The sequence below is a fragment of the Olea europaea genome, unplaced genomic scaffold (genome assembly GCF_002742605.1).
Source record: "Olea europaea var. sylvestris unplaced genomic scaffold, O_europaea_v1 scaffold1328, whole genome shotgun sequence".
In the NCBI taxonomy this organism is placed as follows: Eukaryota; Viridiplantae; Streptophyta; class Magnoliopsida; order Lamiales; family Oleaceae; genus Olea; species Olea europaea.
This window is the reverse complement of record NW_019230760.1, coordinates 87,823-114,135: the sequence shown is the minus strand read 5'-3', so window position 1 is coordinate 114,135 and position 26,313 is coordinate 87,823. Positions and strand designations below refer to the sequence as shown.

The 26,313-nt window shown below is 33.1% G+C and overlaps 3 protein-coding genes across 3 annotated transcripts; 1 reads left to right on the top strand and 2 right to left on the bottom strand.

The window, feature by feature from the left end:
- Window positions 1-212: 212 nt before the first annotated feature.
- Window positions 213-3,810, bottom strand: LOC111375025 (protein N-terminal glutamine amidohydrolase-like). Its single transcript, XM_022997817.1, has 6 exons — window positions 3,520-3,810; window positions 2,907-3,012; window positions 2,702-2,779; window positions 2,353-2,483; window positions 2,022-2,146; window positions 213-665 (listed from the first exon to the last, which is right to left on the bottom strand). The coding sequence occupies exons 1-6, from the start codon at window positions 3,600-3,602 to the stop codon at window positions 508-510; spliced, it is 681 nt and encodes a 226-aa protein (XP_022853585.1). The 5' UTR covers window positions 3,603-3,810; the 3' UTR covers window positions 213-507.
- A 4,193-nt stretch (window positions 3,811-8,003) lies between these two features.
- On the bottom strand, window positions 8,004-11,593 carry LOC111375024 (protein N-terminal glutamine amidohydrolase-like). The gene is made up of 6 exons (XM_022997816.1): window positions 11,311-11,593; window positions 10,698-10,803; window positions 10,493-10,570; window positions 10,144-10,274; window positions 9,813-9,937; window positions 8,004-8,456 (listed from the first exon to the last, which is right to left on the bottom strand). The coding sequence occupies exons 1-6, from the start codon at window positions 11,391-11,393 to the stop codon at window positions 8,299-8,301; spliced, it is 681 nt and encodes a 226-aa protein (XP_022853584.1). The 5' UTR covers window positions 11,394-11,593; the 3' UTR covers window positions 8,004-8,298.
- A 3,560-nt stretch (window positions 11,594-15,153) lies between these two features.
- On the top strand, window positions 15,154-25,749 carry LOC111375035 (villin-3-like). Its single transcript, XM_022997826.1, has 20 exons — window positions 15,154-15,431; window positions 17,201-17,327; window positions 17,512-17,611; window positions 17,724-17,795; window positions 17,876-18,112; window positions 18,200-18,283; window positions 18,446-18,568; window positions 18,679-18,837; window positions 19,222-19,290; window positions 19,481-19,549; window positions 19,654-19,791; window positions 20,049-20,177; window positions 21,489-21,636; window positions 21,770-21,780; window positions 21,998-22,138; window positions 22,223-22,348; window positions 22,554-22,616; window positions 23,566-23,791; window positions 24,502-24,737; window positions 25,309-25,749. Exons 2-20 carry the CDS (start codon window positions 17,272-17,274, stop codon window positions 25,420-25,422), a joined length of 2,301 nt encoding a protein of 766 aa, XP_022853594.1. The 5' UTR covers window positions 15,154-15,431; window positions 17,201-17,271; the 3' UTR covers window positions 25,423-25,749.
- The last annotated feature ends 564 nt before the right edge of the window (window positions 25,750-26,313 follow it).

Below are 26,313 nucleotides of genomic sequence, written 5' to 3'. Positions count from 1 at the left end.
AAGAAGCTGGACAAAAGGGTGTGTGATTTTTGAGATGTAATTTTATTTCATAATTTTTTATTTTTTTTTCCATTTTTTTTCGAGATATAGTTCTGTCTCGGGTGTAAGCAATCTTATACACGTGTGGATCTTTTTGTCTTGAACAAACGAATGCTGAATTTAATGTTAGACAAAGCAATTCAAATTTCAAGATCCATTGGAATAGATAAGTATCAAAATAAAAACTATCGCAATCATGTCATATGAAGATTTAGCCGTACACATTCTTAGCAAGTGTGAAAGTCCACGTCACAGCATATCATTATCAACATACAAATTCCCGCATGAAGTCTTTGATGATACCTCCCTCCAGACAAGGAAAATAAATTCACTTCAATTTACTATAAGATCTCAAATATTACCCAAATATTACTTTCATGCGATGAGGCTACAATGCATGATGCTTATATCTCCATGTGAAATGTTTCCCACTAAACTACATACACGCTGCACGATTTTTGCTGATGTTCAGGAAATCAGAGAAAAGATTTCCTCCAAGTGGGTTTCACTTACCAGGACACCAAGTCTTTGGGCATATACGTCATCCTTAGTATCATCTCCGATGCTTTTGATAACATCAGCAGAGGACATTTCCATGTATTCATTCAAGTTGTGTACAGTTCCATCTGCATAAGTAAGCAAAGAAAAAGGGTCCCGGAAACCGCCTCAGACAACCTTAATTAAAATACACAACTGTATTACACGATGCATTATGCATTGTAATTGCATCTATATCATACCCCGTTAGAGTAGCCCCTGTTTGGCACTCTTTAAGATTTTAAATTGTTCGTTACTGTATCATTCTCCATTTGTAATTTTTTTTTTTTTTAATAAATCATTCTTCACTAGTAATTCACACAATAAAATATTTCACGCAAACCAATAAAACCTATTTGCTTTTTAATCACACATTCTCCAAAAAATACTATTCAAAACTATTTAACTTTTCAAATAATGGACAACAAACAGGCGCATAACTTACATAAAAATTTGACAAGCTCAGCAATGAACTCAAAGAAAAATCTTTTTAGCTAGTACAATTAGGATTTCATCCCTATCTTTAAAACATAATGATGTGAATTTTCAACTAGGAACTTTGTTTTTCATCTTATTTTTTTGCCCATGCGATGATGGCGATAGAGCATTGAACTCCATGAGGGTGGGATTGGTGGAAGTGTTGTTACGAAGTGCAGAAAGGAAACAGGCGAAGTGAAAAGGCCCAAGGAAAGAAAAGGAAGTAGAAGACCATAGCAGTTGAAAGGATTCAAGAAGGGAGACCATCGGCAATGAGCATGTTTGGTTAAGCTTAATGGAAAGTAAAAGTTACATTTGAATAACATTTTGTTCCCAAACATATTTGAAAACTTACTTCTGAGTAAAAAAGTTATTTAGATAGGTGAAAGTAGCTCTTGCCCATGTCAAAATAAGCAACTTACTTATTTCCAACTTTTACTAACAAAAAACTTATTTATAGTAAAAGTTACATATTTACTTATAAGAAAACTATTTAGGACTAGCCAAAATGAATGTGAGCTTTTTTGTTTTTAGCAGAAAACTAGGCAATAGCCATAGGCATTGTCGAAATATATTCTCTATGTTCTTATGTCATGCAGGAAATGTAAATGAAAGAAATTCCAGGATTGACCTCAGAATTAAATTTTACAAGGATAATAAGTTCAGGAAATTGATTCAATTTATTCCACCCTTATGTTGTGCTAACCTTGAGGTAAAAAAGATAAAAAGGGACATGTACTGCAATATTGGTTAAGGTACCTGTCTTCCAAGTGTCCTGAAATATATATATAGCCTTCATTTAAGCTAAAGATTTGAATAAAATATGAAAGAACTTTGTTTTGAGTTCTGAAGAAATACATGATCTTACGATGCTATCTAATGTGAGATTAACTAACCTAGAATTGATAAAATGTAGGGGTCTGAAGTTCAAAGCACGAACTTCTAAAGAACTATTTTGCTGCATTTACCTTCAGCAACAATGGCTTCATGTGGAGGCGGGGGATGAAGCCAGTTTCCTGCAGTATCTTTCATGTGTCTTCTATCAGATGCAAAAGATCGGAGGAATATTGGGGCATGCACAATCCGAAAGAACCTGAAATTAAAATATTAAGCGTTTTGTCGAACAAAAAAGGAACTGTTTGAATTATAATTGGGTTATGTACACTCCACAAGTATATTTCATTTTGAGTTTATCAAAAGGAATTTTATCTCCCAATGGGTGTGCTTGTGCATCATATATTACCCACCTACAATAACATAGTGTAACCAGAAAAATGAAGGATATCCAACTAGTCGTACCTCTGAAACTCTGAAAACAGCTGAAATGAAGGCCGAATAGTTTCAGAAACATATGTAGAAAGTGGAGACGGAAAGGGAAGACTTGAATCTAAATCCCACACTAGATGAGGCAGGTTGCTATCTTTTCTTTTCTGTTAGTCATTATGAAAAATAATAGTAAGTTTTCATTATGTAAGCAAAGATAAACTTCTAACCTCTTAAAAAAGTAATTATCTTTTGAGACAAAAATTCTTTAGTTCGGATTTTTATGGTAAAGAAGAAGATATACAACTTATATTGGTTTGCCATATAATGCAAATTTCTTAACTAGATTGTTCCATCATCATGGATAAGCCAGTTAAGTTCTTACCTGTATGCAGATAGCATGGTAATCCCACAAAATAACCCCATCTGCTCTGTGGCTCGCCTTCTGATGCCACAATGGAATCTGATGTAGAACCATAGAACATTTTAATCTTATGAGCATGGTTCAAGGAAATGGTAATTTTATGATCATATTTGCATAATATTCTAGAATGCACAAGACAGTGATTAAGAATAACTTGATTACATGCCTGCTTATTTTCATTGGAAATGAAAATAACAAAGAGGTCAGAACCATCCGATCTTGCTATTCCATCTGCAGCTAGCTTCTTACAGAGCAAGTAAACGTTCTCCTCACTATCAATATAATCACGAAAACAAAAGCAACGAATATTTTAATACTAATGAAATTATCAAAACTAAATTCTAAAGCGAATTCTCCAGATAATAGTAGAAGTTATACTACAAAGTTCATCAGAAAAGAAAAGAACTTAAGACATAACATCCACGTTTATAATCAAGGTATGATCCCTAAAATATAGAATTGCAAATGAATTCATTTGAGAATGTCAATCTTGGAGTTCCTATAGATCTTTGAGCTTTAAACAGATGGAAGTGCTCATTTGAACTTTTTGGCTACCGTATCTTCAAATGCCAACTTTTCAACGAGAGTTGCCCGAGTCCGCTAATTATTGTTATTTAATCCAAGAATGATCCACGACAGTAAACAGCATCGAGAACCGACGAACATACAAAAATTTGAAAAACGTAAATCAAGTAATTACTCAAAAAGTATATTTTTATACCCAAACACACATGTATATATAGTTTCATATATAGAATGAATCAAGAGAGAGTGCTTACCAGTAAAATGGGGTGTGGTGAAAACGGGGAATGTCCGCGGATTCACTGACTGATGAAGACGAATCCAAATTCGAAGTCGACATTTATTGCTATATTATAAATATTTTTAGCTTTATTTTCCAGTTTCGTTTGCTTCAACTTCGGGGCAGAGCCTGCAAGTCAGCTAGGCCTAGGGCGGAACAATTGCAGGACAAGCGACGTCGTGCTGGCCACCAGTGATTTTGCACTTTGACCCTAAATTTTCATTCCCTTCGAATTGTGCCCGTGAACTCAGGAAAATCACAGATAAATATTAGATAATTGGCGCAAAAAAGTTCATATCCTTTGTCTATTTTGCACAAATCTTGCATATCCTTTTAATTTAGCGTATTTTACCCTCAAATCAAGTAAAAGTTACACAAAATGTACTTGAACTCCATTTCTTCCATTAAAGTTTTGTAATATAATGATTTTATCCTCCTTCTTAATTTTAAATAAATAAAAAGAAAAGAACGAAAGGCAAAATGTTATATGAAAATATCATTCTTAAGGAGAAGATTCCATTGCTAATTTCACCTTTCTTCAATTCAATCTTGATAAATTTAAACACAGTACAAAGAGAAAGTCAAAATATCATATGAAGAACACAGATAAATTAGAGAGCGCATTAATTTTACAAGTTTTGCTTGTTTTCTTTCAGGTCTTAAACCGTTTTGTTTCTTTTCTTTAATATATTGTGTTTTACACTAGAGTGGTTTTAACAAAGTTCATCGGTTCCTAATTGGTCTAAATTAGTGGCTCCTTCTTCTAATTATTATGTCATTTCTAGAGATTTTGTCTAGCTCTACTCCTTTGTACTTTGTTTATGCTTTCAATTAAAATTGTTGCTGGTTTCAATTGTTTGATTATTTTGAAAAAAAAAAAAAAGAAATTTGAAAAAAGAGGGAAAAAAAAAAATCTTCCACTCCAATCCACCCCACCTCCTGTCGAAATACCTAAAATTAGTGTCATTTGTCATTTACTGCCAATCACTTTAAGGTAGGTTGGAAAAGAGAAAAAAATATAGTTATTCAAAGATGAGGGTAATTTTATCTTTTTCTCTTAAAGAAAAAGAAAAATATAGTTAACTAAGGTAAGTCATCTACCAAGGACCTAAATGCTACTAAAATAAAATTAAAAAAAATGGAGGATGTAAATTCTCCATTTTGAAGAATTAGGACCAAGGTGCATTGCGTGTCAAAGTTTCGGTACCTTAGCAGCTATATTTCCTTTTTGAAATAATTCTTTCCAATTAAATGGGAGTGAAATAAATATTTTATTAATAAATCATATAAAAAAGGACAAAAAATTCAGAAAATACGAAGAAAGTAGGGAAATTTCACTATCGGTCCCTATATCATCAATCTAGTAAAAAAGTCACTCTTTAACTTCAAAATAAGCAAATTAATTTCCAACCTCTTATTAATTCATCTAATTTCTATTAAATCTCATATTTTTGGTTCTTTATTACTAGTTAGACATATGAAATAAGAATTTAGACCTAGTTTGGTACGAATTAAAATATAAATTTTAATTTAAATCAAAATCAACAATTAATTTTAATCAAATATTTGATGTAATTTACAACTTTTAATCACATATTTAATCAATTTTTATCAAAATCTACTAAAAATAGGATTTTAAACTCCACCAAACATGGTCTTAATATAATTTTGGACCATGTTTATGAAAGATTTGTTATGTAATTATCTTACAGCATCTTAAAGGGACCTTTTAAGCATAAAATGTTTGCTATTTTAAGAGTAAACTGTTAAAATTATACTCCAAAAATACTATTTAAATTAACATTTCAAAATAGAAAGTGGCTCTAGCTTTCCAAATTCACCCTTTATAATTCAATAAGCAAAAGAGGTAAGTGTAACGTACCTGTTTTAAGCTTAACCAAACGTGCTGAAAAAGTGTTACGTTTGCAGCTATATATATAGTGTCTAGCTGTCCTGAGCATCTTTGACCATCTTCAGGGTGGCTCTTCAATTTGTGCATGAGATGCAACACAAAGCACAGAAGAACTTTGATGCAAGTAGAGATGAATCATTACCAGTATTTGGGGTTGGTGTTGCTTATATTGATGAGAGAGCAATTTTTACAGTCCCTTCTCATGATTTTGATAGAGCCATTGATGAGATGAAACTGATTGTGTCTAATTTAGCTCCACCAGTAAAACACTTCCAAATTCTTCCAACTGAAAGTATTTATTCATCTGATACTGGTGCTAGGAGGCTAAGATTGATGGAATTAATAAATGCTGTTAGCGACGTCACTGGAAAAGAAGACCTTCTGGAGCATCTGCGCATGTTATCTTTGCAGAAGGTTGGATTTTGTATTTTCCTGCTTAATTAAGCATTAGATTAGGGAAAAGACATGTACTTTTAGATTATGCTGTCCACGTAGTGCAGATTGCTGTTGATAATGGATACACCAAGCTCGTGCTAGGAACATGCGCATCACGGATAGCTTGCCATGTCCTCGAAGCCATTGTAAAGGTTTATTCCTCCTCCTTACACCTAACTTCCCAAACAATGATTAAATAAATGTACAGATACATAATGATGTACATAAAAGAATAAATGACAATAAGCCCTTGTTTGAGCCCTCTTTTGAGGAAAAAATGTATTTTTGAATAGTGAGTTTTTGGAGAATCTGTGGTTAGAAAGTAAAAAAAAAATCTATTTACATATAGAATTATTTTATTGGAGGATATGTGGTTGAAAATGAGTTTTGAAAAAATGAATTTTTGGAAAAATGGGGATCAAACAAGAGCTAAAGCAAGAAAAGAAATTTTTTTGGCAAAGTGATCATTTCTGTTAGCTAGACTGGATAATCGCCTTCAATTTGTGTTCTTGTATTACCATTTGGTTCAATGGATGTTGTCAGGAGAAAAACTTGGTCAAAATGCAGTAGCTAACGCCAGAAAGCTTTATTACATATGTCGTCCAAAGCTATCACAGTATAAAAAAGAAATATTCTTTTGTCAGGCCAGGCCTACTCATTGGCTGCAGACATCCAGTATGTTGATGCTAGGTGGGAGATACCAGTGGTTCTTCCGCTACGTGATTGTATCTCTAAAGAGCTGAGTCTGCTTTGCAGTCTCGACAGGTTTGTTGCACAAACATGCCACAGATCTTTCCTCTTCCTTGGGGAGGCTGTTTAGTTAGATTTTGTGTCATTTTTCATTTCTTTTTATTATGATGCTGTAATTATTACTTCATGATAGGACTTACTTTATTTTGTGAGGGCAGTTTGAAGAAGGTAGAAACATTTCAGCGACCTCGTGGTGGCATCAATGGCTTAGTATCCTCATTTGTAAAATTATTGCAGGTGGGAATCATGGTCATGGTTAATTTATTGTAGTAAATTTCTGATAAGAGTCTAAAATTTGATGTGTTTTTCAGAAGGAAAATCCTTCACGAGAGAGCACAAATTTAAGAACAGCAGGGAAGCTCGAACCTTTATCTTTCAATAGGATTTTAGAAGTTGATGACTCTAATGGTCAATCGGCTTCTCAGCAGCGGCGGAAGAAATACAATTTGAAGCCTACCGAATCTCATCCTCCCGAAACATTTTGCTCTATATGCCATAGCCCACTTAAGAAATCTGACGCTGCGAGTTTGAATGGCACTGAGAATGCTGAAGCAAGTGTCAGGATCTTTGCAGACACGTGCTCAAGTTGCCAGTATCAGATTCTTCCACTTGAGTCCTCATCTCTGGAATTTTTTCATTCACTCTTGCCACAGCAAATGATTTCTCTAGCAAAGAATAGCGGCCGTGACACGCAGAAGTCGCTAAGGTTAGAGTTTTTATCTGGCCTTGTTTCTATACTAACATATTTAAATAAGTTTCTTACTTCGAAAGTAGCTCTCAGACTAAGTAAAGCTACTATTTCCAATTTTAGTCACTCAAAACATTTATTTATGCAGAAACTTAATTATAAGTTTTCAACCGTAGGTAAAAGTTGCTCCTCGTACCATATACTTCAATGTGTTCCTTTCTTTTCCCCTCTCCAGGGAGGAAATACAAGATTGTTTGTTGTCAGACAGTGAGGATGGAACCTAAATCTGGGCTTTTCGTTTGCCTCCGTCATTTTCAGCATAATGAAGCAGAAGCACTAAGCTGCATTGCTTAATTGCACATAAAGAAGGCGATGAATGGCAGCTCGATCCAGGACAAGAAGATTGAGAAATAATTTTCAACATACTTATGTGATAGATTTGGGCGTTCATTTAGAATCGTAGCAAGAAGCTGGACAAAAGGGTGTGTGATTTTTGAGATGTAATTTTATTTCATAATTTTTTATTTTTTTTTCCATTTTTTTTCGAGATATAGTTCTGTCTCGGGTGTAAGCAATCTTATACACGTGTGGATCTTTTTGTCTTGAACAAACGAATGCTGAATTTAATGTTAGACAAAGCAATTCAAATTTCAAGATCCATTGGAATAGATAAGTATCAAAATAAAAACTATCGCAATCATGTCATATGAAGATTTAGCCGTACACATTCTTAGCAAGTGTGAAAGTCCACGTCACAGCATATCATTATCAACATACAAATTCCCGCATGAAGTCTTTGATGATACCTCCCTCCAGACAAGGAAAATAAATTCACTTCAATTTACTATAAGATCTCAAATATTACCCAAATATTACTTTCATGCGATGAGGCTACAATGCATGATGCTTATATCTCCATGTGAAATGTTTCCCACTAAACTACATACACGCTGCACGATTTTTGCTGATGTTCAGGAAATCAGAGAAAAGATTTCCTCCAAGTGGGTTTCACTTACCAGGACACCAAGTCTTTGGGCATATACGTCATCCTTAGTATCATCTCCGATGCTTTTGATAACATCAGCAGAGGACATTTCCATGTATTCATTCAAGTTGTGTACAGTTCCATCTGCATAAGTAAGCAAAGAAAAAGGGTCCCGGAAACCGCCTCAGACAACCTTAATTAAAATACACAACTGTATTACACGATGCATTATGCATTGTAATTGCATCTATATCATACCCCGTTAGAGTAGCCCCTGTTTGGCACTCTTTAAGATTTTAAATTGTTCGTTACTGTATCATTCTCCATTTGTAATTTTTTTTTTTTTTAATAAATCATTCTTCACTAGTAATTCACACAATAAAATATTTCACGCAAACCAATAAAGCCTATTTGCTTTTTAATCACACATTCTCCAAAAAATACTATTCAAAACTATTTAACTTTTCAAATAATGGACAACAAACAGGCGCATAACTTACATAAAAATTTGACAAGCTCAGCAATGAACTCAAAGAAAAATCTTTTTAGCTAGTACAATTAGGATTTCATCCCTATCTTTAAAACATAATGATGTGAATTTTCAACTAGGAACTTTGTTTTTCATCTTATTTTTTTGCCCATGCGATGATGGCGATAGAGCATTGAACTCCATGAGGGTGGGATTGGTGGAAGTGTTGTTACGAAGTGCAGAAAGGAAACAGGCGAAGTGAAAAGGCCCAAGGAAAGAAAAGGAAGTAGAAGACCATAGCAGTTGAAAGGATTCAAGAAGGGAGACCATCGGCAATGAGCATGTTTGGTTAAGCTTAATGGAAAGTAAAAGTTACATTTGAATAACATTTTGTTCCCAAACATATTTGAAAACTTACTTCTGAGTAAAAAAGTTATTTAGATAGGTGAAAGTAGCTCTTGCCCATGTCAAAATAAGCAACTTACTTATTTCCAACTTTTACTAACAAAAAACTTATTTATAGTAAAAGTTACATATTTACTTATAAGAAAACTATTTAGGACTAGCCAAAATGAATGTGAGCTTTTTTGTTTTTAGCAGAAAACTAGGCAATAGCCATAGGCATTGTCGAAATATATTCTCTATGTTCTTATGTCATGCAGGAAATGTAAATGAAAGAAATTCCAGTATTGACCTCAGAATTAAATTTTACAAGGATAATAAGTTCAGGAAATTGATTCAATTTATTCCACCCTTATGTTGTGCTAACCTTGAGGTAAAAAAGATAAAAAGGGACATGTACTGCAATATTGGTTAAGGTACCTGTCTTCCAAGTGTCCTGAAATATATATATAGCCTTCATTTAAGCTAAAGATTTGAATAAAATATGAAAGAACTTTGTTTTGAGTTCTGAAGAAATACATGATCTTACGATGCTATCTAATGTGAGATTAACTAACCTAGAATTGATAAAATGTAGGGGTCTGAAGTTCAAAGCACGAACTTCTAAAGAACTATTTTGCTGCATTTACCTTCAGCAACAATGGCTTCATGTGGAGGCGGGGGATGAAGCCAGTTTCCTGCAGTATCTTTCATGTGTCTTCTATCAGATGCAAAAGATCGGAGGAATATTGGGGCATGCACAATCCGAAAGAACCTGAAATTAAAATATTAAGCGTTTTGTCGAACAAAAAAGGAACTGTTTGAATTATAATTGGGTTATGTACACTCCACAAGTATATTTCATTTTGAGTTTATCAAAAGGAATTTTATCTCCCAATGGGTGTGCTTGTGCATCATATATTACCCACCTACAATAACATAGTGTAACCAGAAAAATGAAGGATATCCAACTAGTCGTACCTCTGAAACTCTGAAAACAGCTGAAATGAAGGCCGAATAGTTTCAGAAACATATGTAGAAAGTGGAGACGGAAAGGGAAGACTTGAATCTAAATCCCACACTAGATGAGGCAGGTTGCTATCTTTTCTTTTCTGTTAGTCATTATGAAAAATAATAGTAAGTTTTCATTATGTAAGCAAAGATAAACTTCTAACCTCTTAAAAAAGTAATTATCTTTTGAGACAAAAATTCTTTAGTTCGGATTTTTATGGTAAAGAAGAAGATATACAACTTATATTGGTTTGCCATATAATGCAAATTTCTTAACTAGATTGTTCCATCATCATGGATAAGCCAGTTAAGTTCTTACCTGTATGCAGATAGCATGGTAATCCCACAAAATAACCCCATCTGCTCTGTGGCTCGCCTTCTGATGCCACAATGGAATCTGATGTAGAACCATAGAACATTTTAATCTTATGAGCATGGTTCAAGGAAATGGTAATTTTGTGATCATATTTGCATAATATTCTAGAATGCACAAGACAGTGATTAAGAATAACTTGATTACATGCCTGCTTATTTTCATTGGAAATGAAAATAACAAAGAGGTCAGAACCATCCGATCTTGCTATTCCATCTGCAGCTAGCTTCTTACAGAGCAAGTAAACGTTCTCCTCACTATCAATATAATCACGAAAACAAAAGCAACGAATATTTTAATACTAATGAAATTATCAAAACTAAATTCTAAAGCGAATTCTCCAGATAATAGTAGAAGTTATACTACAAAGTTCATCAGAAAAGAAAAGAACTTAAGACATAACATCCACGTTTATAATCAAGGTATGATCCCTAAAATATAGAATTGCAAATGAATTCATTTGAGAATGTCAATCTTGGAGTTCCTATAGATCTTTGAGCTTTAAACAGATGGAAGTGCTCATTTGAACTTTTTGGCTACCGTATCTTCAAATGCCAACTTTTCAACGAGAGTTGCCCGAGTCCGCTAATTATTGTTATTTAATCCAAGAATGATCCACGACAGTAAACAGCATCGAGAACCGACGAATATACAAAAATTTGAAAAACGTAAATCAAGTAATTACTCAAAAAGTATATTTTTATACCCAAACACACATGTATATATAGTTTCATATATAGAATGAATCAAGAGAGAGTGCTTACCAGTAAAATGGGGTGTGGTGAAAACGGGGAATGTCCGCGGATTCACTGACTGATGAAGACGAATCCAAATTCGAAGTCGACATTTATTGCTATATTATAAATATTTTTAGCTTTATTTTCCAGTTTCGTTTGCTTCAACTTCGGGGCAGAGCCTGCAAGTCAGCTAGGCCTAGGGCGGAACAATTGCAGGACAAGCGACGTCGTGCTGCCCACCAGTGATTTTGCACTTTGACCCTAAATTTTCATTCCCTTCGAATTGTGCCCGTGAACTCAGGAAAATCACAGATAAATATTAGATAATTGGCGCAAAAAAGTTCATATCCTTTGTCTATTTTGCACAAATCTTGCATATCCTTTTAATTTAGCGTATTTTACCCTCAAATCAAGTAAAAGTTACACAAAATGTACTTGAACTCCATTTCTTCCATTAAAGTTTTGTAATATAATGATTTTATCCTCCTTCTTAATTTTAAATAAATAAAAAGAAAAGAACGAAAGGCAAAATGTTATATGAAAATATCATTCTTAAGGAGAAGATTCCATTGCTAATTTCACCTTTCTTTCTATTTTGCACAAATCTTGCATATCCTTTTAATTTAGCGTATTTTACCCTCAAATCAAGTAAAAGTTACACAAAATGTACTTGAACTCCATTTCTTCCATTAAAGTTTTGTAATATAATGATTTTATCCTCCTTCTTAATTTTAAATAAATAAAAAGAAAAGAACGAAAGGCAAAATGTTATATGAAAATATCATTCTTAAGGAGAAGATTCCATTGCTAATTTCACCTTTCTTCAATTCAATCTTGATAAATTTAAACACAGTACAAAGAGAAAGTCAAAATATCATATGAAGAACACAGATAAATTAGAGAGCGCATTAATTTTACAAGTTTTGCTTGTTTTCTTTCAGGTCTTAAACCGTTTTGTTTCTTTTCTTTAATATATTGTGTTTTACACTAGAGTGGTTTTAACAAAGTTCATCGGTTCCTAATTGGTCTAAATTAGTGGCTCCTTCTTCTAATTATTATGTCATTTCTAGAGATTTTGTCTAGTTCTACTCCTTTGTACTTTGTTTATGCTTTCTATTAAAATTGTTGCTAGTTTCAATTGTTTGATTATTTTGAAAAAAATAAAATAAAATAAACAAAAGAAATTTGAAAAAAGAGAATAAATAAATAAATAAAATCTTCCACTCCAATCCACCTCACCTCCTGTCGAAATCCCTAAAATTAGTGCCGTTTGTCATTTACCGCCAATCACTTTAAGGTAGGTTGGAAAAGAGAAAAAAATAAAAATGTTTTCGCTTATTCAAAGATGAGGGTAATTTTACCTTTTTCTCCAAAAGAAAAAGAAAAATATAGTTAACTAAGGTAAGTCATCTACCAAGGCCCTAAATGCTACTAAAATAAAATTAAAAAAATGGAGGATGTAAATTCTCCATTTTGAAGAATTAGGACCAAGGTGCATTGCGTGTCAAAGTTTCGGGACCTTAGCAGCTATATTTCCTTTTCGAAATAATTCTTTCCAATTAAATGGGAGTGAAATAAATATTTTATTAATAAATCATATAAAAAAGAGCAAAAAAATTCAGAAAATACGAAGAAAGTAGGGAAATTTCACTATCGGTCCCTATATCATCAATCTAGTAAAAAAGTCACTCTTTAACTTTAAAATAAGCAAATTAATTTCCAACCTCTTATTAATTCATCTAATTTCTATTAAATCTCATATTTTTGGTTCTTTATTACTAGTTAGACATATGAAATAAGAATTTAGACCTAGTTTGGTACGAATTAAAATATAAATTTTAATTTAAATCAAAATCAACAATTAATTTTAATCAAATATTTGATGTAATTTACAACTTTTAATCACATATTTAATCAATTTTTATCAAAATCTACTAAAAATAGGATTTTAAACTCCACCAAACATGGTCTTAATATAATTTTGGACCATGTTTATGAAAGATTTGTTATGTAATTATCTTACAGCATCTTAAAGGGACCTTTTAAGCATAAAATGTTTGCTATTTTAAGAGTAAACTGTTAAAATTATACTCCAAAAATACTATTTAAATTAACATTTCAAAATAGAAAGTGGCTCTAGCTTTCCAAATTCACCCTTTATAATTAAAATATATTCAAAATATTTCAATTTTTAATGTAAGAAAACGATATAATAATTAGGTGGGAAGCTAGTGAAAATAAAATATAGAAAAAAAATAATAAATAATTTTAGAGTAACAAATTAAATGTTAAACACAAAGAGAATGTTGGAATATTTAAAAAATTTTACTCTATAAATTTATAGTCGCTCTTTAAAAGTAAGATTTGGATATGCTCTAAATTAATTTTTTTAAAGCCGAGGACTAACTTGCTAGTGAAATAATAGTTCAGATGCTCATCACATCAAAACACTCATCATCTTTTCGTTTTTCTCTCTCTTCCACTCTCTCTCTATACACTCGCATATCCACAGATATCTCTTGCGTTTCAATTGTTTGATTATTTTGAAAAAAATAAAATAAAATAAACAAAAGAAATTTGAAAAAAGAGAATAAATAAATAAATAAAATCTTCCACTCCAATCCACCTCACCTCCTGTCGAAATCCCTAAAATTAGTGCCGTTTGTCATTTACCGCCAATCACTTTAAGGTAGGTTGGAAAAGAGAAAAAAATAAAAATGTTTTCGCTTATTCAAAGATGAGGGTAATTTTACCTTTTTCTCCAAAAGAAAAAGAAAAATATAGTTAACTAAGGTAAGTCATCTACCAAGGCCCTAAATGCTACTAAAATAAAATTAAAAAAATGGAGGATGTAAATTCTCCATTTTGAAGAATTAGGACCAAGGTGCATTGCGTGTCAAAGTTTCGGTACCTTAGCAGCTATATTTCCTTTTTGAAATAATTCTTTCCAATTAAATGGGAGTGAAATAAATATTTTATTAATAAATCATATAAAAAAGAGCAAAAAAATTCAGAAAATACGAAGAAAGTAGGGAAATTTCACTATCGGTCCCTATATCATCAATCTAGTAAAAAAGTCACTCTTTAACTTTAAAATAAGCAAATTAATTTCCAACCTCTTATTAATTCATCTAATTTCTATTAAATCTCATATTTTTGGTTCTTTATTACTAGTTAGACATATGAAATAAGAATTTAGACCTAGTTTGGTACGAATTAAAATATAAATTTTAATTTAAATCAAAATCAACAATTAATTTTAATCAAATATTTGATGTAATTTACAACTTTTAATCACATATTTAATCAATTTTTATCAAAATCTACTAAAAATAGAATTTTAAATTCCACCAAACATGGTCTTAATATAATTTTGGACCATGTTTATGAAAGATTTGTTATGTAATTATCTTACAGCATCTTAAAGGGACCTTTTAAGCATAAAATGTTCGCTATTTTAAGAGTAAACTGTTAAAATTATACTCCAAAAATACTATTTAAATTAACATTTCAAAATAGAAAGTGGATCTAGCTTTCCAAATTCACCCTTTATAATTAAAATATATTCAAAATATTTCAATTTTTAATGTAAGAAAACGATATAATAATTAGGTGGGAAGCTAGTGAAAATAAAATATAGAAAAAAAATAATAAATAATTTTAGAGTAACAAATTAAATGTTAAACACAAAGAGAATGTTGGAATATTTAAAAAATTTTACTCTATAAATTTATAGTCGCTCTTTAAAAGTAAGATTTGGATATGCTCTAAATTAATTTTTTTAAAGCCGAGGACTAACTTGCTAGTGAAATAATAGTTCAGATGCTCATCACATCAAAACACTCATCATCTTTTCGTTTTTCTCTCTCTTCCACTCTCTCTCTATACACTCGCATATCCACAGATATCTCTTGCCCATTATTCGTGTATACATACATGTAGACTCTTGTCTGAAAAATATTTGTACAAATTTAATTCCATCATATATATTTACATCAATTATTCAATCGCCTTTTTTCCCACTACTTTTGTCGTTCTCCAGCTTTGCATTTAAACCTTTCACCTTCTTTTCCTCTCTAAAACACCCGTTTCTTGATCACCTTTCATCATATTTTTCGAAGAAAGAGAATTGTAGGGACTGGTTCAAGGTTTGTTTATTTGAAAAATGGTTCTTCAAATCCCGTTTCTTGAACTTTTATATGGGTTTGTTTGTTTTGAACTTTGTGATGTCGTTGATCTGACCTGTAATGGTTTTATTGGTTTATTCAAGAGATGGATTTTCTTCAACTGTTGTTATTTTCTGCTTATAACCTAATTAGAGAAATGGTCTGTAGAAAGATGTAATATTCTCAATGTATTAGTTTTGCTGAATTATAAAGTACTGGTTATTGATAATATCTTATTTCATTTGTCGTTTTAGTTAAAGTTAAAATTTATATATTTGGATAATTGTCTGAAATTGAAATATTATCTTATGATCCGTTAATTTTGAAATAGATGCTGAAGGGAGGACCCTTATGGCTATCTTGAGGTTTCAATATCTAGAAGATATTATACTGAGAATTTCTTCAATGGATTGTTGAGGCGACAAAAATCTTTGGAGTTTTATTCCGTTTTGTTGATTGTCCGTGTTTGTAATTGTGTACTGTCTCCTTCATATCCCGAACGTGGATTAGCTTAACTAGCTATCTTATTTTGTCTTTATGGATTGCATTGAGTTTTTTCTCATTGCTATCGCTGAATTTGTATGTCATTTGTTTTAAACCATAAAGGGCTGAGTTGTTTTCATAACATCTGAAGCAGTATCTTTTTACCATGGCAAATTATTAGAAGATTTTCACAAGTTACAATATTTGTAGCCATAGAAGAAATATCACCTTGAATTCACTTCGGGATTTCTAGAGTTTGTAATAAGGGAAAAGAATTACACTACAGAGCTTTTCATAGATCTCGGACCGAACCTTTCTATGCTGCCTTCATCTTCTAAAAAACTTATGATTAAAACATCTTTGGGTGTTATTTATAATTGATTTAAATTATAAAGAGATACCCACATAAGTGGGCAGTGCATGTGAATCCCATGAAATGTGTAGTTAAAAAATGGTTTGACCAATTATAAACAGTTTATAAACATTAGCCAAACATGGACTTAGATTAATACTTATCTATCTAGGCTTGGAAAACTTGTATATTTCTTCATGTAAGTTGAGGTATGGTTTGCATCCACTTTGCTGGTTATATTGATCAATTGCTAATACTATTCAGGAAAAGCATAGTACTTTCTGAATTTTTTTTTCCAAGTTTCAGTTGTAATTGTAAGAATTGATTGAATTACACAGTGAGATAAGTTTGAAAAAATGTCATATTAGCTCAACAACTGGATAAACAGTACTAAAGGAACAAGTATATCATTTATACATAGAGGTGTTCTGCAGCAAATTCAAAGTGCTGCACTAATAGCTAAATCACAACTTATTTCTAATGTTGTCAGAACAGAAGTTTTGCAACTTTTAGGAATTTTCTAATGTTTTCATTCTCCTTAGTTTTCCTTAGTCTAGAGGATGATTACGTGAGAGCGATGAATTTATTGCAAGCTTAAAAAAGTTGCATAAATAGAGAGGTGGAGCTCCCAAGATGTACTTCAGGTGTTGTATTCCTGCACTGAAATATTAGTAGACCAACTTCTTGAAACGTTTTCTCCTTAAAATAGTGATGTAGATTTGACGGAATGGTGTTCAAAGTGTATTGCCCTTTGTTTCTATTCCTTTCCTCTTGGGAAGGAGGAATTTGGTATTCTTGGAATACTTGTGGACATGCTGTAGGGATTGCTTTTCATCTTTATTTTCAGTTAGTTATTTCACTAACTTCTACTTTGTTGTTTTCTTGAACTATTGATTCTTGGGGAATTTAAACACAGCTATTAGGAGGTTGAAGAATCTTGTTCTCTTTCTGTGCAAAAACTGTCAGCCGTGGGAAGGATATCACGCAATGTCTAGCGCAGCTAAAGCTCTGGAACCTGCATTTCAGGGAGCTGGTCAGAGAGTGTATCCTTTCTTATAGAAACAATTCTCATTTAACTAAATAATTGACTTAGCGTCACTATTACTTCCTAAAATTGCTCAGAATTATTTGTTGAAGAGTCACACAGACACTGCATGTGTTTGATTTTAGATTTGTGTTTGTTTGACTTGAAGTTTATGCGTTCTTACTGAACTTAACTCATTATAGAGGGACTGAGATATGGAGAGTTGAGAACTTCCAACCAGTTCCTTTGCCCAAATCCGATTATGGTAAATTCTACTCTGGAGATTCATACATTGTTTTGCAGGTTAGTGTGATTTTTTCCTTTACCTCATGAGCTAATGGCTTGAGCTCGACATAAATTTCGAAGAAAAATCACATTTTTTTGACTTATCATATTCAAATATTTTTCTATGCAGACAAGTCCTGGAAAGGGAGGTGGTGCTTATCTTTATGACATACACTTCTGGCTTGGAAAGAATACTAGCCAGGTGTGGTCTTATTATCTTCCTACTCTAGGAGTACTTCCTTCACATCCATGCAATTACTAGGGGTTCTGCATTTTCCTTAGGATGAAGCTGGGACTGCAGCTATCAAAACTGTTGAACTTGATGCTGTTCTTGGCGGTCGCGCTGTGCAGTACAGAGAATTACAAGGCCATGAATCTGACAAATTCTTGTCATACTTCAAACCATGCATTATACCATTAGAAGGTGGTGTTGCTACTGGATTTAAGAAACCTGAAGAGGAAGAATTTGAAACACGATTATATATTTGTAGAGGAAAACGAGCTGTGAGAATGAAACAGGTAGAGGCGTTTATAAATGCTTACAATTCATATCTCGTTTTGGAAATCATATAGAAAGGGTATTGATTGGTTCTCCGCAATATGCAGGTCCCTTTTTCTCGCTCCTCTCTAAATCATGATGATGTTTTTATTCTTGACACTAAAGACAAGATATATCAGTTCANGCCCGACGTATGCACACTGTTCATAAATGGGTGGCAGCTACACTTGAACCTAGGTCTTTGGTCTCCGTTTTCTACCATGGGAATCATCTCATCTCAAAGTTTAAGCTGTTAAATAGGAGACTCCTTTATTTATTTAAATTTTGTCTTTAATAGTATCTACTAAGTTTAAAAACTCTTTTTGGTTTTGGTAGCTTTTTTGAAGCAGCAAGGTGGCATCATGAAGGGAGGTAGTAAAGGTGCTCCTATGAATGAAGAAGTCCCACCGTTGCTTGAAGGAGGTGGAAAAATAGAGGTCTGGTTCCGAATCTTTTTATTTTTTTTATTTTTATTTTTTTGGGGTTCTGGGATTATATGTTGCTAAACTAGGAATTGTTTTGAATTTTAAATATTTCATCTTGCCAGGTTTGGCGCATTGATGGCAGTGCGAAAACTCCAGTATCCAGCGAAGAGATTGGTAAATTTTATAGTGGGGATTGCTACATTGTCCTCTACACGTACCATTCTAATGAACGGAAAGAAGATTACTACTTGTGTTTTTGGATTGGAAAAGACAGTGTTGAGGTAATATATGTAGTTGCTGGCTACGAATTGGATTGTGAAAACAATCTAGATCTAGTAGGTAGTATAAAAAATGCATTTGCTCTCAAAATTAGTTCATGTTAGGTCCACATTATATGGAGTCTTCTCTTACTGAAAAGTTAAACATTGCATCAGTGTCTGCAAAAGTTTTGCTACAATTAATGTCGAAGGCCATTTTGAACATATGGATGCCATTATTATTTCTTCCTGTCCTTGATGTGTTTTCATGTGATACTACCGATTCAGAAAAATGTTTCACTGTTGTATTTATATGAAACCACTTGTATTTTAAGATGTTTAAATCACGTTGCTACTTTCCATTTACTCATTTATGAGTATTAATGATACTAAATTATCCATTTCCAGGAAGACCAACAGACAGCTGCTAGATTGGCTACTACAATGTGTAACTCTCTGAAAGGGAGACCAGTTCAGGTATTATTTTATCTTGTTGAGTATGTTTGGTATTGGACAGGATTAAACAGTATTATGGACAAGATTTTAGTTCCTTTTCTTTTCCAATACTGTCCATTACTGTACAATCCACCTTAATGAACGAGTCAATTGTATACAACATTGAACTGTGCAATGTACAGAGTTCAGATGTCAGTTATGCCTTACGCAGGGTCGGATATTTCAAGGAAAAGAGCCACCCCAGTTTGTTGCAATCTTTCAGCCTATGGTGATCCTTAAGGTGGTGCCATTTAGTACTTGGAATAGGAAAATAAGAAGGATGCTAATTATGAATAAAGAAAATGTGTGTACCACTTATTTAACCATCTTGAATTGTTCTATTAGGGTGGGATGAGCTCTAGGTACAAGAACTATATTGCCGACAAAGGTCTGAACGATGAAATTTACATGGCCAATGGTGTTGCACTCATCCGGATATCTGGAACTTCTGTGCATAACAACAAAGCTATACAAGTTGACGCCGTAAATTCATTTACTTATTTTCCCTTTTAGTTGCTTCGACTCGTGTCCTCTCACCTCCTAAGGCTTCTATTTTTAACTGCATTACACATGATCTTTTATATATTGTATATAATGCTTTACCCTGTTTTTATGCAATACTGCTTTATATACTAGACTTCGCTTTACGTACTCAATGAACTTCAACTTTAGACTTATTTCCCAATATTCAACTGTACGAAGTTATTTGCTGGTTAAACCAAATAATGTTATCACTTCAGGCAGCTACATCATTGAACTCAAATGAGTGCTTTCTGCTGCAATCTGGATCTTCATTGTTTTGTTGGCATGGAAATCAAAGCACCTTTGAGCAGCAGCAGTTAGTGGCAAAAGTTGCTGAATTTTTGAAGGTATGCATGTTGTAGAACAGGTTGTATCTCTGTTCTTTTCTTGTTAGTAGATATTCTCCTACATTAATATTACACTGTAATAATATGTTTGTGATTTCCCCCGAGAATAATATGAAATGGTAATATATAAGCCACAAAAGCATCTCCAGTCAGTGGTTATTGGTTTGGTTTGATGTTTGTAACACTTTGCATCTTCATAATTACTTTCCAAAATACCATATTAAAGCTTGAATCTCAACCTCTTGCTTCTTTTGGATAAATTGGACTGTATGGACCCTAATTATACTGTTCTCTGAATTTTTTCTGTTGTAAAGTAATTGTTCATTCATCTCTTTGTATTGGGTCACCCCAGATTCCCACACTATATAAAGGAGTCTGAGGGGCATTTTGTTTTGTGTGGAGTGAGAGACAGAAGATGGAGATCCCAATTGAAACTTCTTCTCAATTTTTGATTAGTGAAAAATCTGCAACTGAGTAAATGTAGCTGTCTGTAATTTCATTTTTTCCGTGTGTGGGTTTCTGTGTTTTTCTTTTTTCATTATTGCTCTCGTGTATGGGATTATGCTTGATTCATAACGTAAATCTGACCCCTTTCTCTATTCCTGCTCATGGATTTACATAAATATTCCAACAATTCCCGCAAAAATACCTATTAAAAGAATAAATTCAATTGTAAGTTTCTTATTCATTTATTATTCTAAAGGCAGAAACAAAAATAAATTGACAGCAAAATTTCATTTTGAACCTGTGGTTTCTGAAAATGAGAATTGCAAGTTTGGAGAGGGGGGGGGGGAATTTGCCCACCGGGTGTCATCAAATTATAATCTCTTCCTCAGTTAGTATCAGCATTAAGTTGAGCAAATCAACTCTTGCAAAAGGAAAAATAAAATAAAATAATAAAATAATAAAATAAAATTGAAAATTGCGCAAAATGGGAACTGCAACAATTTCTGAGTAAGATATTTGTATGAAGTTCATCATTGATCCCCTTTCAACATTGAAAATCTAGATACAATTGATTGGGCAAAAAGAGAAAATGCTCAAAATTCTGTAAATCCCCTTTTAGCACTTTCTGCTTATTAGATTATTTTGGGCTTTCATTGGGTGCTGCTCTTTAACACCGAAAAAAACACACAGGTTACCATGCAGCGCTTTGTATATAGGTGTCTTTTACAGACTATTATTTGGATATCTTGGTTTATTATGTTATGATTTGACATTTTAACAGTGATATGTTCAAATTATTATGTGGAAATGGAAATGCAGTACACAGTTTCTGACTAATTATTATCTACGTCTCTATGAACTCAGCCTGGATTAGCCGTCAAACACACTAAAGAAGGAACTGAGAGCTCAACATTTTGGCATCCTCTCGGAGGGAAACAAAATTACACCAGCAAGAAAATATCTCCAGAGGTTGTCAGAGATCCTTACTTATTCGCTTTCTCTTTCAATAAAGGTTGCAATTCTTTTTTATTTTACTTTCTTACTTCCTTTATGTTCGAGTACGTTGAAACATTGAATCTAATAATTTTTTGGCGTGTTCTAATTATTGCTCTTGTAAATGCTCGTGCTGCCATTCGAACTCACAGGGAAGTTTGAGGTATGTTACGGAATTGAAAATTAGTCAAAAAGTTGTTGCTAACTATACTGACTTGTTTGATAAGAAGGATTGGATGGTACTCGACAGTATTAAAAAAGCAAAGGAAGTTACAATCTTGTTGATTATACTGTCTAGTCATATCCACTACTGTGTAGCAAACATGCACTTCATGCATTAGGACATTTACATCCTAAATAATATATATTTGCCATGCCAGGTTGAAGAAATTTACAACTTTTCTCAAGATGATCTTTTGACTGAGGATATTTTGATCCTTGACACACATGCTGAAGTGTGTGTGTGGGTTGGTCAATCAGTCGATCTCAAAGATAAGCAAAATGCGTTTGAAATTGGACAGGTATGTGGCGAAGTTGCTTTCTGGCTTCTATTTTCTTGAAGTTCTTGCATATTGTGTTTTATTGATTGAACGATATGATTGCAGAAATATGTTGATATGGCTACTTCATTGGAGGGTTTGTCTCCGAAAGTGCCATTGTACAAAGTCACAGAAGGAAATGAACCATGTTTCTTCACCACTTTTTTTTCATGGGATCTAGCAAAAGCTATTGTATGTCACGTCTGCTCTTGGATTTTGCATGATATTTCTTTGTTAATTCTGTATATTTTTTTAACATCAATTTCAAAACATATGATCTCCTCAAGTTGCCTGAAGTTTTTAGATGAAAGGCTTATGAATATATATTTATTATTTTTCAAATTTAGGCATATGTTATATTCCAATATTGAGAAATATTTTTCTTTTCGTAAAACAGGCACATGGAAACTCATTCCAAAAGAAGGTCATGCTTCTCTTTGGGGCCGGTCATTCCACAGAGGTAGACTTTAAATGTCTGCAAGATTATTCCTGCTTGTGTTTTGCGGATGCTGTTTGAATCTTTAGAAAGCTGTGCAAGTAAATCAATGGTGAATGTCATTGCCTTGTTCCGCATATGCATGAAAAATGTGCATTCTCTTTGCATGGAAGTGGTCAAGTGGGTACATACATCTCTCATTCACAACAACAATGTGATCCGAGTAAAATATGTTACTGAGGGAGAGGTAGACAATATTAACATGGCAAGTAGATATGGAAGGGAATATGTTTCGGAAATTTCTAATTTTTTCTTACTTTTTAGTGCAAGGAAAAAAAAAAAGTTTACTTTTTTTACAGTAATTGTTAGGCTATGGTCAACGAGTAACTTAATTTCAACTTTGACCAAATAAAAATTACTTAAAATTTTTTATATTTGTAAGTATATTTACTTATAAGTAGACTTTTTAAGCTAGGCCAAACATGTCTAGACTTTATTGTTGCTGTTGATCCTGGGTGGGCGTACTTCAAGGAATTGTACATATGCTCCTATGTTGCACATTATCTTTGATTTCCTTCATGTTTGTCTGATACAAATTATTTGAGAACATCACAAGTCACGTATTATTAAGAAGCTTGTGTGAATCTTCATTGATGTGAAGCTTTGTTGCGCTTTTGTGGCATGCTTATTAAGGTGGATTAGTAAACACTAAGCATAATTAAGAAAGAAAAATGTTGTTCACTTGTCTGTTATACCATTTGGTAGGTCTACTGCCGTATACAAAAGATCCACTTGGTGCATGTTTAATACATAGTACTAGCAACATAATAAACAAGATTTCTGTATATTTTTCTTTTTTGATACTAACGAGTATTACCTAATCATACCAACCATACACGCACTTGATGTATCGTGCACACTGGAGTGGTAAAGGATTTTGCATGAAATGTACTGACATTTGTTCGTGAACTAGGAGAAGTCCCATGATTCAAATCAGGGAGGACCGACTCAAAGGGCTTCGGCTTTAGCTGCCTTAAACTCAGCATTTAGTTCAACTTCAGCTCCCAAATCCACTTTTGCCACAAGGGCCGGAGTAATAAGTCAGGGGTCGCAGAGAGCAGCTGCAGTGGCTGCTTTATCAAATGTTTTGACTGCTGAAAAGAAGCGGTCGCCCGATTCCTCTCCTGCCCGGTCACCTGGTATTAAAAGTTCCCTGCGTATACATTTCCACTAATTCTCATGGCATAACTTTGTTCCTTTTTTCTTTTTTCTCTCTCCCTCTCTCTCTTGCATCATCATCTCATGTTCTAAGTTACATCGTGTCTCTGTTTTTGTTGAAATTAATAAATTCTGGAATTTTCTAGTGATAAGATATCTGATGTCATAAATGTAGGGAGTTAAAAAGGTCGTCATTAAACTTTTAATGAAATTTCATGTTGGTCACTGAACTTTATAGACGAAATTTCATGGTGTTCACTGAACTTCATTTTGTTTTAATTTGGTTGCTGAACTTAAACTTTGTTACAATTTGGTCACTTGTGAACGTCCTTTAGTTTGATTAACGGAAAAGATGATGTGGTAGTTTAGTTATTTACCAACAAGGCTGCTGAGTAGAGCGGCATGTCAGTTTTTCTGTTAATTAAACTAATGAACTTGGAGACTTGGACATGATGACCAATTTGTAACAAATATTTAAGTTCTAGGATAAGCTCAAAATAAATTCTAAGTTAATTGACCAACTGGGAAAAATAAAGTTCAGAGACCTGTCAAAGTTCAATGACCTCTTTTGTTTTAACCTTAAATTTTGGACAATGCAATGCTCACTTAAGATTGTTGTTTAACGAATGTCATGTGATTCACTTTGGATCCAAGAATTTTGAGAAGTATTTTGTATGAATAATTCTTGCAGCCGCAATAAAGAGTGAAGATGCTCCTGAGGTTGAAGATTCCAAGGAAGCTTTGGAAGTTAAGGAAACTGAAACAGTCGAGCCTATCCCAGAGACTGATGGGGACAATTCAGGTTCAAAACCCAAGTCCGACCCGGATGAAAATGGCAGTGAAACCACTCAAAGTACATTTACTTATGATGAGTTGAAGGCTAAATCTGACAACCCTGTGACCGGCATTGATTTTAAAAGTAGAGAGGTTCGACCCTTTTTTCCTATACGAATTTTGTGTCTACAATCGTGTCATGAAAATTACAAAGAAATGCAGCATTGATGTCCAACCTATTGCCAAAGTAGCAAGTTGACAATTGACCTTTAAAAATGAACAAATTGGTTATCAACTTTGCATTATAATTGCACCATCAGTCTAGCATATAAACTGTCCAGAACTTTGTTAAATTGTCGTGGTTCTCTCACATATCCAACTCTATGATTAGAATTTATTTCCCAACTCGAGTTAGTGTCAACAAATTTGAAGGGTAGTCATCTATCCATGTCAGTCACGTGGCATGCCCGAACCCTCTGCTTAGTTGCCTGTTTCAAAGGGAGCTTGTGAAGAGTCTTCATCTTACCCACTTCAATAGTAGTTCTGGAACTTTGATTAACAAATATTTGGATAGTTTATTTGGAGACAAATTATGCAACTCCGTCTAACTTGCTTCTTTTTAAAGGTCGGAGATTAACTAACTACTCGGACAATAGGTTAGGATCAATGGTGCAATTTCTTGTGATAATAATTCTCGTGTTTACTTGATATTTTCTATTTTCAGGCTTATCTCTTGGATGAAGAATTCCTGACTGTAATGGGAATGACGAAAGATGAGTTCTATAAGTTGCCAAAGTGGAAGCAAGATACTCACAAAAAGAAAGTCGACCTCTTCTAGAAATGGTTTCGCGAACAAGTAGTTTCCCATTTTATCTCTACCGTTCCTTGTAAATCCTTGTCCGTTTCTTTATTGCTAGTTCCACGTACTTATCATGCCTCGATCTCTTTCCTGTATTTTGGTTTTCTGGGATTGGTTTGCCCAAAGAGCAACCTTTTCCATCGTCTTCAACCCCTGGACGTATTGTGCTCACAGTCACACATTGTAGTTCAACGAGAACAGACAGGTTAATATTCTTTAATTTGATTGGTATGTCAATTATTAAATTTCCGCCTTTTATTTGTGTTTTTAATTATTTAACTTGTTAATTATAAGAGTTTAAATGTAGATGAGGATTGTATGACATAAAATGCTTCAAATTTTTATTTGTCAATATGAAATTGTTGTGAATTCCAGTTGAGTGAGAATGTTGGTTTTGCCATTATGAATATATTTTTGTAATTTTTCTTCACATATAAAGTTGATTCTCATTTTGTGACTTCTAACTCTTTTATTTTTAACTCGCCCCATTAAAAATGTCACAGTGACCTAAAACGAAAATTAATATAGTTTAGTATAGTCGCAAAAGGTTTAGCTTAATCGAATATGTAAGATTTGTTAAAAGAAATATTTGAAAAGTTTTTTATATACTTAAATAGTATTCTTACTTATTTTGACGATCCTCGATATAGAAAAAAGAGTTCAGGCATTATTAAATATGCAACTTTCTTCAATACTAAAAATATGCTATTAAAAGTTTGTGTAAAAAGAATGGAGCGAAAAAAAATAACCACAACATGAACTTCATCACAAATCTTGAATTGCGTTATTTAAACTGAGATTGTAATGCTTAGTATAAGTAAATCATGTGTATGGTCTAAAAGAGTCTAGCAATATGTAATCAAAATGACT